The sequence below is a fragment of the Lutjanus erythropterus genome, chromosome 10, assembly GCF_056507025.1.
Source record: "Lutjanus erythropterus isolate fLutEry1 chromosome 10, fLutEry1.hap2, whole genome shotgun sequence".
Taxonomy (NCBI): Eukaryota; Metazoa; Chordata; class Actinopteri; order Lutjaniformes; family Lutjanidae; genus Lutjanus; species Lutjanus erythropterus.
In genome coordinates, this window is record NC_139326.1 from 24,227,802 (window position 1) to 24,241,492 (window position 13,691).

Sequence of the window (13,691 nt, forward strand, 5' to 3'; positions counted from 1 at the left end):
CCTCCCTAAAATAGCGCTGGATAACTTGCCCTTTGGAGCTGCATCCTCACTATTTTGTTGCATGATCAGAGCATGCATGAAATGCTGCTCTTCAGACGCTACATGCTGTGCGTACAAAATCTCAATTTATTAAACACCTTAATATGCCCATTTCCTTGTTAGCAACCGTGGCATATTAGATATTATCAGACATCTTGATCCAGCCTTCAAATCTTATTTATTACAGTTACATTGTTCAACAGTTTAAGAAGTTCAGACTGACTATTGGACTATATGCAATGAATCGAACCATATGCATATATAATCACTGCTTCAAACGCACTAATACACACATTTGTGCTGAAATCTGGATAATATCAGAATTGATTTTTAGCCATGCAGCTGCATGGCTCTGGGGATGATGACATTGTTTGAGTTTGAGTTGTTGTGTGTTGTTGGTCAGTACATTACTTTGATCCAGACTGAAATCTGCCTGGCTGTATAGTCAACTATGTTTGCAATGGTGAAGTGCTTAAATATACGATATTTAGGGTAACAACATCTAAACAAAGTTCATAGTGGAAGGCTCCCTACCACTGGATCCCTATCATCTGTCAATTAAAATGTAATGTTTGTGTAAAAGAGTTCAACTTATTTTCAAAATCAGACAAAGAAATCACTTTTTCACTCTTTTATTTTCCAGATAGGGGCAACATGTTCTCCTCACAGTGACTTGTGCCAGGCTTACTAAATATCCCCCTCAGTCTTTGTCCTAGAAGCTCAGTGTTTTTTTAATTCAGGTAGCAAAGAAAAATAACTGCATTTTATTATTGTTTGTCCTTTACCATGGCATTGAATTGGGCAGCAAGAATAGTGGAATTTTAACAAATATTGAATGGACTGCCAAAAAAAAAAAAAAGAGTTGGCCAGACGTCCACAGCACCCACAGAATGAATCCTATTGACTTTGGTTCAGTGCTTCTAGCAGGTCAAAGTTTTCACTTATCCAGTAACATATTTCAACATCTACTTCAGGGATTGGTACAAAATTTTGCAGACATTTCAGGTTCCCAGAGGATGTGTCCTAGTGACTCTGGTGATCCCCTGAATTTTCCTGCAGTGCCATCCAAAATTTATGGTTTTAAGTTAAATGTCTTAACAGCTGAGGCCATGTAATTTGATACTGACATTAATGATCCCCTCAGAAAGAATTAACTTTTATTTGATGACATCATCAGATCAATATTTAAATTATTAAATGCCTGAAACAGTGATAAGTTTCCTATAAACCTGAACAGTATTTTCTGTTTTGTGCTAATTAGCATATGCATACTAACAAGGTAAACTAAGATACTGACCATGGTAAGCATTATACTTGCACGTTAACATTGTCATTGTGGGCACGTTAGCATGCTGACTTTACCATTTATATCAAAGCACTGCTCAGACTCACAGAGCTGCCAGCATGGCTGCAGACTATTAGTCTCTGTTAATTTATAGCAAAATCAACATTAGTTTGAGCTCCCAATTATGGCTGTCGTAATAACTGCAATATAATAAAATGATGACAAGCCAACCACACAGGATGGCCACGCACCAGGCACATGTGACGAGGGATGTCATGTGGCAGTAATCTTTTCTCCACTTTACCCTAGATAAAGGAGACATCTCAGGGGCAGCATATTTGCCCACAAGTGTTCTAGTCTGATGCTAAATGGTACAGGAAGGAGAACACCTGCCACCATGGAACAACAGCAATATGTGAAAGACAACGAAGAGTGAAGCTGAAGTGTCAGCTCCAACTTGACTCGTCAAAAACAAAAACAAACCAAAACCCCTTATCCTGAAAGACAAGCTACCATTATTAGAATCTGAGTTCAACTTTTATTCCAAGTTCAGCCACAGAAATAATTTTTTTCACCTTACTTTCCAGATATGGGCAACATGCTCCTCTTACAGCGACTTGTATCAGGCTTGAATATCCCCCTTAGTCTTTTGTCCTAGAGGCTCAGTTTTTAATTTTAAGTGGAAAAATTTAGAATTAGAATTTTATTACTGTTTTGCCTTTTGCCATGGTACTGAATTGGGAATTTTAATGGTATTGGTACCGACTACTAAGTGTCTGGTATCATTATATCTCTACATGTGACATCACATTAAAAGGTGTGCATACATATAAAAGGACAAGCGTCCTGGACTAGCTTGGCTGAAGAGACTCAACACTGCAAAAGGCTCTGTTGAAAACGCAGAAGGCTTCTCCCTGTGCCACTCAATATAACAAGGACAATAGTGCACCACACAGAAAAGAGTCACGTAGCCTCTGCCTCTCTCGCTCTGGAACTCCCGACTGAAAACATCAGCGGTCTTTCAGTAGAAAACGGAGACTGGTCCGCTAATTACCCCAATTCTCCACAGCTGTGGCGTTTGTGTCCCGCAGCTCACCGGCAGACTCAGGAGGCGGGAGGAGAGAGCATGCAGGTGATTAGTACAAGCAGGTACTGGGATGAAACATTGTACTAAGATGAAACATCATTCTGCTGTACCCCTTACAAAGTCATTTGCAAAAGGTGCTAATACAGCATACTGTGCTGCTGAGCCACCCTAAATCACTGCAGGGGAAATTTCTTCGCCACGACAGCCCCAGAGGTCATTGCATATATCTCAGACATGTCTGATTTCAACAGTTGATATCTGGATTAGTCCTAGCGTACTCCTGCACTGCGCACAGATGAAAGTAACATCTGAACAGAGACCAGCAACAGGATATTAGTCTGCAAGCCAATAACAGGTGAGTCTTTGAGAAAGAACAAAAAACAGCAGGAAGTTGCCCTCGCTATGTCTCAGGTACTGTGTTGTGCCAGTGTGAGACCTGATGTTCTCTCCAATAAGCCAAAAGCACCCCACAGAAACATGCACAGGCCATTCATTAAGTGTATCTGAGCCTTTTCTTAGTTTGCTCTGACATGGAGATTGTTCCCATAGACTATAATGTCAAAGAAAAGCTCTTTATAAAATAAAACTCATATCCTTCTGTGACACTAACCATAAAAAATGAAAAGATATTAAAAAAGCAGTTGTGCACTATAAATTCAATAAAGCTGGAACAAGTTAAATAAAAGATTTATCTCCTTGTTCTGGGACTGGCGCTCACAAAAACTCTATGCTACATCTTGCCACGAGAAGATGAACTACAGAGGAGCCAGATTTAGATTTTGTTCCCAAACCGGATCCATAGGTTAATGCACGAGTCTGTGGAGGAAATCTACTCTCTGTTACATTTTATGAAAAAGGAACAGAACAGCTTTGTGTGTCACTACGGCTTAGCCTTAGCCTTAGAAACTCTGTCAACAATAATTAACTCTGTTTGGAACTCATTTGGAATGGGCGATGTTTGATAGCAAATCCTCTCCTCATGCATGTGTATGTGCTTATCTGAAAGTAGCGGAAACCCAGCGTATCTCTGTGTTATGTACTGATGGTCATGAAGTCTGACATTAATTGTCATGCAAAGCCAAAAGGGTTAGCTTAGCATTTCTAATCATGCCAGAAGATTTATGCAAAGTGTGTGTGTGTGCATGGGCTTCTCCGTGTTCCTGAGTGAACTGCAGATATTATGTGTTTGAGATGGTGGGCATATTAAGCCATCACACTAAAAAAAATCTCTTTCAATCGTTCAAAACATATAATGGAAGAAATGTTTCTTGCAAGATGACAGGACTGCGAGGGCCCGTCCAAGGTCCCATGACTCTGTGAAGTCACTTAACATAATTTACCACATATGTCAGATGAGACTGGAAATAATAATTGAAGGTGACCTCAATTTAGGAGCACTGCAGTTTGCAAGGCCATTGATTCTTGTAAAGAGGGAGAATATTTCTGTCTCTCTTCCAAAAGATGGAGAATATGTGCTGATGTGAGAGGGGGGAAAGGGAGCACAAGCATGTGTGAGGGTGTAATGATTGTGACTCTATCATGTCCTGTGCTGCCGTTTCTATCTCTTGTACAGGATCTATAACGATTAGGTAATCTGTCTCCTTTCTAGCTGTCTCTCTAGTTACTCTGCCTGTTTCATTTTACCTTTCTCTTTTTCTCATCTACCCCTTTCCTTAATCTAGCAACATATTGCTCTTTCTCCGTTCACTCATCATCTCCCCTTCCCCCCACCTTTCCACCACGCTTTTTTTTATTGTGCTGGCTCTAAAGTATAAATCTGATGCAATTTTTCCTCACTGAAGTCATTTGAGATGACGCAGATAGCTAACAAAGCAATTACACATGGCAGACTTGTCGCTTCTATATAAGAGAGCAGTGGAGCCTGGCATGCCTGTAGATGTATAGTGAGAGCGATATAGGCTCCCCATGTATTGCCACTGAGGGTAATGGAGCAGAAAGCCAATTCTACCACAGTCTAGCAGCAATAATTACGACAATCTCAGGTGTCCGCTATTATCATTATTACTAGACAACTGTATGCATATGTGTGACGTATGATCCGGGTAAATGTCATGAGAAGGGATCGAGGATTGAAAAAAGGTGAAAACAGACCGGGGAGAGCTGGAATTTTCAGAAAATGGCAGGATGGAGGGAAGGAAAAGAGGATAAAAGATGAAGATGGAAGGGAGTAGGAGAGAAAGAGAAAAAGAATAACTTAATTAAGTTAAGTAAGATAGGATAACAAAAAAAAGCTGGACTGCGCGCCTGTCATTAGTGAGAATCGCAGCATGGATAAGAAAGAAGACTGAAAGAGGAGACAGAACAGTGAGGGAGGATTGGAGAGAAAGCTCAGGTTAAGAGGTATCCTCAACAGAATGTAGAGTTAATACCATAATTAAGGGAGTATGCATGTACTGTTAATGGTGTGATCAGGCAGACACACACTCACTTTATGTCTCAGTATCCCAGTGGTTGTAATGTACAGTAGTTGTGCTCTTTGAGGTCTTTAATTCAGAAATCTTTAATGCAGACACTGAATGCCTCTTTTATATGTGGATGCAGCCATTATCCATACACATCAGTGTCCTGAAAGCAGTCGGGTACATGAGAAATACATTTGACTTCATATGGGAGGGAAGTTAATGCACATGATGTTGAGATGGGGTGGACAGACAGGGACAGGGAGAGATGATGTATAATTTATTCAGAAAAATAACCAAGTTTGATTTAATGTGGTTCAAAAGTTAAGGCATGTTTCTTCTAGAGAAGGTCATTCTCTGCTGGCCACAAGTGTGAAAAGATATTACAATTACCACAGATTAAAGCTAAATAATAGAACGAAGGTTGCTCTAAGGAGGGTTTGCAAATTGTTAAGGATCAAATATTTAGCAGATAAGCCTTCTATCATGGGACCAGTGGGGAATGTTAAATACATGCTAATGTTAAAATGTTGTAACATTGAACATAGCACTTTAAATTAAGGGTTATTTCCAAGAGACTTCCTACAAGGAAACGCATGAAAAGCCAATACAATACAAAAGCAAATAACGCAGCAGCTGCTAAAATGACTACTCATTCTTAATGTGCTGTGCGACTGAAATGTAACTGCTCCCAAATCTACCAGGAACCTTTCCTGCAATCTGTAAAACTGAATCCAGAAATTTATGTGGCTCCATTCCCTGACCAGTGTTATAAAAAAAAAAACAAATAAAAACAAAACAAAAACACAAAACTTGAATTACATCATGTTTAAAGGTTATTTTGGAACTTTTGCCCAACGACACCAAGACTAAACTGCCTACCCCAGCTTTAAGAAATATTTTATAATCTAGTTAGCATGTTGCCAGATGTGTACAAGAAACAATGAATTATTTGTTGTCTCAGTTCACTGGTTTTGTCTTTTCTGATTGAGACAAAAGGCTATTTTGAACAGAGCAGCCACACTAAGGTCACACTGTATTTTTCAGAAGTCTACACTATGAAGATATTTGTGAGTTCAGCTGACTACTTACAGTTCATGCCGCTTTTTTCATCATGTTAAATGATTGCAAAGGTTTTACATTCCTGGTTACTTCCAAGTGAATGTAAGAAGGAAGCACTGCAGCCATACTGGACCATGGCATTTGGATATATTATAATAAAATATATGATAATATATAATGAAAGCCATCTTAACTACACAGTGGTGATTTCTATAGCATAGTTAACCTGAGAATTAAGTATTGTCACTCAAGCCATCATAACATAAGGGAAGATGTTAACCTGGGGTGAGAGAGACAAGGTTACTTTTCATAATCATCAATTTCCTGTACACTGATGACTCAGTTCACCTTTATCCAGTCTTTTCACACTTGCACTGCAGAGAAGAAGAGAAGAAAGCAGTTCTTGTCGTTGTCCATTGCAACAAAAAAAGAAATGGGTCTGAATTGATATTACAACCTTTTCAGTCTTCATAGCTGCACATGTGAATACTGGAACACGGGTAATGTAGTAATTGAACAGCATGAGATGGTTATTTTCTGCTGGTATCGGAGGAGTTTCATTTCCTTTTAGCTTTTCCTTTCCACATATTTATACACATACTGGGTCCACCTGGGATTTTCATTGGCTTTTCTTCACTGTGACAAAGTGGTTATTTTCACTAACCTTTTTTTTCCCCCAGCCTGACATACATTATTATTATCTGCCATCCTTTTATTGCAGGTTAGATGCCCTGTATGGACACCATTTTACAGGACCCCACATCATTTGAAAAAAGCATGATCCAGCTACAAGCGAAAGCGTGAAATGTGCAGGGACTCTTAGAAGAATATTAGCCTCTCTTTAGTCATTTGATTCCATGTATGAATTTAATTGAATCCCAATGACAGACCAACAAATGTTTGGAGTATTAAAGGAGACTGTGGCAGGAAAACTGTATAACAAGTGCCTTAATTCCCTCAGAAGTAATTATGCTCTCTGATTAGGGAATTGTGCCTAAATGTAATTATGCAGTGGCTTTAAAGATTAATTTTGTCTGTGATGGCATGCTGTGTTATGTTGGTGTCTCACCACATTATCCATAATCACAACTCACTATCTCAACTGTATTCGTAACGAGATCCCTCTGGCATGGAGGACAGTGTGTGTATGTGAGTGTAGGTTAATGTGTGTGTGATGTCACTCTGTCCAGTAGTATTTTATGAAGGATTACGCTTTGCAAATCAGTGTATCATATTTTAATCAGTGTTTTCACACCTATATACCTAATTCACTAAACGTGAGTAGTCCCAAGAACCGATGCTTAGCTAGAGATGATGCCAAAAATCTGAAAACATGACGATACTGTAAGTATCGAATACAATTCTGGCTGACCTGACGCGGCCAGCATATACGCCTAGAAGTGTCCTGGTCTGCTATTAAATGCCAAAGGAAAATGCTGGTAGACATTGTCAGCGACATGTTGAAGATGAAAGAAAAACAATAAGAGTTGTGCATGAAAGTACTCTGCTCTCAAGGCGGATTGTCAGGAATTAATAATAAAGGCTCAATATAATGTTTCATTTTTTTTTAATCTGTCAATCATTTTCTTGATCAATTGATTATTTGCTTGGTGCAGAAAATGTCAGAAAACAATGAAAAATATTGATCCCTCTTTCCCAATGATGACATCCTAAAATGTCTCATTTTGTCAACAAACCAAGGATATTCACTTTACTATCATTTGAAGACTACAGAAGGCAGAAAATATTCACATGTAAAAAGCTGAAATCAGACAGAATGATTAACTGATTTTTAAAATAACTGGCAATTATTTTAACAGTTGACAACTAATTAGTTAATTGACGAATCATTGCAGCTCTGAATAAATTCACAGAAACCGTACGTAAATGTGTATGTCATTTAACTTTTCAAACAAATAGGAGGAAATAATTCCAACTTAGCATCCAGACAGTGTCTGGGTTGCAATCTGTGTTAACGTTCATTAACAATGTATCCAAAATGATATCTTTCTTATCTTTATTCTAAAATACCTATCATCATTATTTTTGTTTATTTTTGCTGTGTAACCAGCTATGTCCCATAATGTTTGCAATGGCTAAACACTTAGGGAGTCACTTAATACGTTTTTGCAAAAGAAATGCAAATAAAAACATTCACACTCATGCTGGCACACTGCCAGCAGTGTTATGAATTTGTGTGCATGCATGTGAGTGGACTGGACATCTTTCATGAGGCCTATTATATTCATTATGAATGTATCATTACCAAATATCACTTGAAAATGCTTCTAATTAATCCAATTACACCATGTGTTACTGAAAGGGAGCTGAGTTTCTGGCTGATGCTGTGTCCTTCTGGGGCACAGAAAAATGTAAAAAGGGAAAAAGCAATCAACCAAATGCAGGCAAACAAAGAAAAGGACTGAATCAAAAGAGATAAAACTGTAAAGACACTTTAACTGCTTTTTTGCATTTGTTCTGCCACATATATAGAGGGTTTAGAGAAAGAAATCCAGAAGTAAATACAGAAAGGTAGAAGGGCTTTACTCTGCTACACAGGGGTGACAGCCACAAGGAATGAAATACCTGAATAAATATGAGATGAAAATAATGTAGAGAGCAGGTGCAGTGAAATTCCCTGGTAAATCCAGGAATTATGTAAATCTACTCAACGCGTTGGAGCGGAAATTATTCCCTCTTCACCCAGAGTAGTACACCATACAGGGGTTCTGTTTTAACTACTTACCCTACTGACTCCTCGTCCCCGGTCTTCTCCATAATTTGTTCCCAGGATTTCAAAGAAGATGTTGGGGTTAGTGCCATTGTCAGTGAACTCCAGGAAACTGGTGAGGCCGCTCACTCCAAACTGCAAGGAGAAAATGGAAGCATTGTATTTGACTGTTGATTCAGTTTATTATCACTGTTTTGTAAAACTGATCATTTAATTGTGGGTGTCATAGTCGCCATGATCATAATCACTATAATCATGCCAGCTCTCATCAATGGGGTAATAGTATTTTGTCTATAATAGGCATCATCAATGATTCTCTGTGCAATTTGACATTAAATTGTATTTGTATCCTTGCGTTTGTATCTTTGCTAAAGATCAGAAGTCAGAGATGTGTCTGTCCCTTATGAAATGATTATATCTCATCAGTAAGTCCAGACACTGAACAGGAACATTTTTTGTTGTTGTGATAGACCAAAATAGGTTTGATTTTGTTTGTGTGCTCATGTGTGAGTACTTTTCATGTGTCCTAAGCACCATTCACACTCTGTACTTATCCAGACTTTACCTGGAGCTGTATGTGTGAACGCACATGTCTGAATCGGTTGGACCAGACAGTAAATGTATTTAACCCTGCCAGCTCCCTAGTCCAGAGTCCCTGTGAGCCACATGTGCAAACAGAAGCAGGTCACTGTCCAGAGAGAATTCACAGGGAGCGAGTGTGAATGATGATGATGCACGATTTAAGGTCTGCAGCTGCTTCGTATTCTTTTCTGCTCGTCTGTACATCGCTTTCCACCCTTTGATTGATGATTTAGCTGTCACACAATATAGACGATTTGCCAATCTATATCAGCCTACATGAGTCTCATTTTTGTTTCTCACATTTTAATGCCTTTCTTTGTCATCTGTGCTGTGAAAACATCAGATTTCCACACATTCAGAAAAAGTACAAGTGTGCGTTCTCCTCTGAGATCAGTTTTACAATCCTAGCACTCTACAAAGTGACTCTCCAGCCAAACAGGACAACTACAGTCACATTGCCCTCCTTTTTTATCACCCTTCTCCATTTCCATCAGTTTGGTTATTTGAAACTTGGTTTGTATTGATATCAACACAAAAAGAAACAGTCATCATTACAGATGCGTCGTCCTTACCCTGCACACTCTGGTGGATTTTGGACCAAATTCGGACCATGTCCCGACCTGATTTTCAGGGCATTGTTTGGAGTTCATATGTGAAAATAGAGCTAGACAGGAATAGTTTGGGGAATATGTTTTGCTCTTGGTGGAAAATCCCACTTTAGGTTTGTAGCAATGTTGTTATTGAAGTACCAGGTTCATGAAAAAATAGTGTGTTTTGAGCCATGAGCTATTTTTTGCACTAGGGGCATACAATACCGTGTATGGAGAAGTAGATTTACTCACACACATGCGTGCGGGCACACAAGCACACACTTACACACACACGGTGTCAGTGCCCAACCTTTGCCCTGCCTCCCAGTAGTGTGACCTGTCAGTGAAAGTGACACTGTGCCTGCTTCAGGGAAGGAGAGGTGTTATACTCCTTAATATGAATCATTCTCTCTCTCTGTGTGTGTGTGCGTGTGTTTACACCTGTGTGTATGAAACATGGCCTGTGCTATTCATGTGAGGCAATTAGGACAATGATTCAAGCAAACAGATATACACAATATACACACATAAAGCACACCTTCAAATCACTATATTTATTGCCGTGAATTCATTCTCATAACTCGGAAATTATCCATTTGTTGACATACAGAATGATAAATAATGTTGGGTGAGATAAGGTAAAGCTTTTTCATGTTTAATTTCAACCTTATATATTGCCACTGGTCAAAGTTTGTGTAAAGCAATAATAAATATAGTTTTTCAGTCCACAGAAACATGTTATTAACCACCCAGCCAAATTTGACTGATTAAAAAAATCAGCTGGTATGTACATCTAGGTCTCAAAATCATGAAAACACGAGCAGTTTTCTCTGCTCTGAAACGTCTGTGTCTGCTGGCGCTGTCTCACGTGTCAAATACCACCTTGAGCATCTAGCAGGTTTACTGAACTTTTACAGACATGTTTGAGTCACCAGAGCCAGAGGACAGTGACCTATCAACTTGTTCAAAAATCAGCCTTTTCTCTCAATCAAAACAGGATGATCAGTGGGTTGGAACTGAACTGAGCAGTAACTGCCATGCTGATTTAGACTGCCATGATTTTGGACTGTTTTTCAGGCATTTTCAGCAAATATTTTCTAACACATGTAATGTAATGTCTTCACTTCCTTTATGCAGCTTAACAGAAACAACAACTAATCAGCAACTAAGCTGCAAGAGCAAAGAAACAGTTTGGCATCTAGCTTGACTCCCACTTCAGTTAAAGTATTTAGCCATATTTATATGGATATATCTCTGCGATACGCTCTGAAACACACACACATGTATGTGGGTGTATGTTTGTGTGTGAATATATCTCTTACATGTCAATGTGGTTATAAATAAAGGGAAAAAATTAGTTACATTAGTATCTCCTTTATGAGCATATATATAACATAGTTCATAAATGATGTTAATGTGTCATTTGATGTATATCGTTAACATATTTAATAATTTTATTCCCTGGGGGCCAACCAAACACACACACACACACACACACACACACACACACACACACACACACACACACACACACACACACACAGACACACACACATCCCGTCACCCTCAATAAAGTACATGTTTATTTGCTTCCTTGCAGGCTGGGCAGGGGTGAAAGCGGCTCAGATACTGTTCATTGCCTTTCATAATTATTCAGTTAATTGTTGTTGGCAGCTCAGTATTGGCACAATACATTCACAACAATTATCGTTCTTGTAACTGCACCTGATATAAAGAAAGATGCCACCGGGCCCATGAGAGTGAGTGAAGAACAGATAAATAAATAAGAAAGAAAACTTGAAAGATGCTTTTTGATGTTCGAAAGCTTCTTAAAAATGAGATGAAAGTGAACAGCTCTGCGTTTTATAATAACAGCAATAATTAATCTGGAAGAGTTAAGCTTGGACTTTGAAACAGTCTCGCAGGCCCTGGCTGGATATCTCAGGCTGCACCGCAGGACTTTCTGCGCCTTAAAGGGGATCAGTAAAATTGCTAAATGCACCCGAAACCTCAATGCTTGAGTCACTGAGACATAAATGTGGATATACAGTACAACAGCCAATGACAGGCTTGTACCAGCAGCTCAAACACACTTCAGACTTAAGTGTAACAGTAGTTTCACCTGCTGCATTTTCTTCTCCACTCTGAATTTGTCAATGAAAACCAAACAACGACATCAATAGAGCTCCACACTCATCAACAGCTGCAAATTAGTATTTATCATTACCATAATGGCCCCACATACCAAAACGCTGATTAAACACACAGGCACGCACAGTAAGTAAAGCACACTGCTGATCCACTGTAAAATGGAACTGATGCCAGGCTGTTGAACTCAACTCTATTAGTGCTTAGGGCTCTTTAACACAGCTCTGTTGAGACAGCCATCAGGGTTGGTTTAACAGCCGGGGATGGCTGATGAAAGTGTTGCCAAACCCCAGCCTGATCTCAAGGTGAAATGCAGAGATAGATATGAAAGCCATTGCGCCGCATTTATTATTGTCTGACACTAATCCTAAATTAGCATTTCACTTGGCTTCATCACTCAGTCAAACTGCCATCCCTGGAGTAGTTTTTTATTGATATCAAAACAGAGGGCATTGATCCAATTGGATTTAACAGCGATGAAAGTGTTGCCAAACTCCAGCCTAAACTCAAGGTGAAACGCAGAGATTCATAAAATCACAGCTGCAGGATGAAATCCCATATCTCCCAAAAGTCAAGTGTTCAGGAACTGAGCACAACTTGCTGATTGATGCATGTGGATTTTTTTTTAAAGGTATGCAATCCTTTGAATTCATGAGCACTTGGGTCGTCAAGTCTACCGAGCTCAGACAGCAACTTGGAAACTTTCAGTCGAAGTAATGAACAAAAATTGGATTTCTATCCGATAAGAACAATACAAAAATGGCAGACTTATTTAAAGCCTCCTCCATGTCACCCTTCATCCCTGGAGGGGATTTAAGTTATACCAAGTGACAGCATCGTATAAAGGAATTTAGCAGTGACTGCATCTTGCTGTTTTAACTAGAGTTTCTCAGCTAAGACAGAATAGTGCCTGGTCTCCAAAATTTCATGTAATGAGCAAAACGTCTTGAAATGCAAATACATGCTCCCCAAATGACAAGTGCGGGAAATGTGTTTTCCAATCGCTAAAAGATACATGTGAGACACAACTAAAAATAGGGAGAAATCTGAAATTGCATTTGCATGTTGTAGTTGTGATGAGCATATGTCCCCTACTCACCCCACCTCCACCCCCCATTGCAGTGATCACGACTCAGCCTCATACTCACACAAACATGTTTTCTACTGTGAGTAAACACTTAATTTCATAGATATAGACATATTGAGAATATATTTTAAAATAACTCTTTTCCTGAGACATACTATTTATAAGCTATTTTTAAACTGGCATGCACACACCTACAAGCGTCACACAGTGGTAGAGCACCGCAGGAGGCTGGTGAAACAGATGGACAGTCCACAAACTGAGACTAGAGTCAGGTGACTTTGGGTCACTAAGATATTAACATTTCAAATACAAATCTGAGAATGTGGGAGGATTTAACTGTCGTTTGCATAGTATAAATCAGACTGAATCAGCTGCTTCTTTTGGTTTTTAAGAAGACTCATTGTCACATACTTCTGCACACAATAGTAAGTGCTCTCTAGTTCAGTGCCCTTAAGTGATTACTTTTTGTTTAAAAAGATAGAAAATGTAATATATGAATTGTGGAGATGAATTATATTGTTGGCAAAGTTTTATACAATAAAGTGGTATAATATCAATCTAAGATAATTATGGGATAGAGTCAAGACGGGTATTTTTGTTGCTCTAGTCTTTCATACGGAAACGATCAGGGATGTCACTGCATTTTATTACCTGTTCACA

General features: G+C 39.0%; 1 protein-coding gene across 1 annotated transcript in view; it reads right to left on the bottom strand.

Annotated features, from left to right (window-relative positions):
- The window catches only part of grid2 (glutamate receptor, ionotropic, delta 2), a 593,815-nt gene that overhangs the window by 184,641 nt on the left and 395,483 nt on the right, over positions 1-13,691 (bottom strand). The window contains exon 8 of the mRNA XM_084728739.1: positions 8,640-8,759. Coding sequence (XP_084584865.1) covers positions 8,640-8,759 — 120 coding nt within the window. The remainder of the gene's footprint in view (positions 1-8,639; positions 8,760-13,691) is intronic.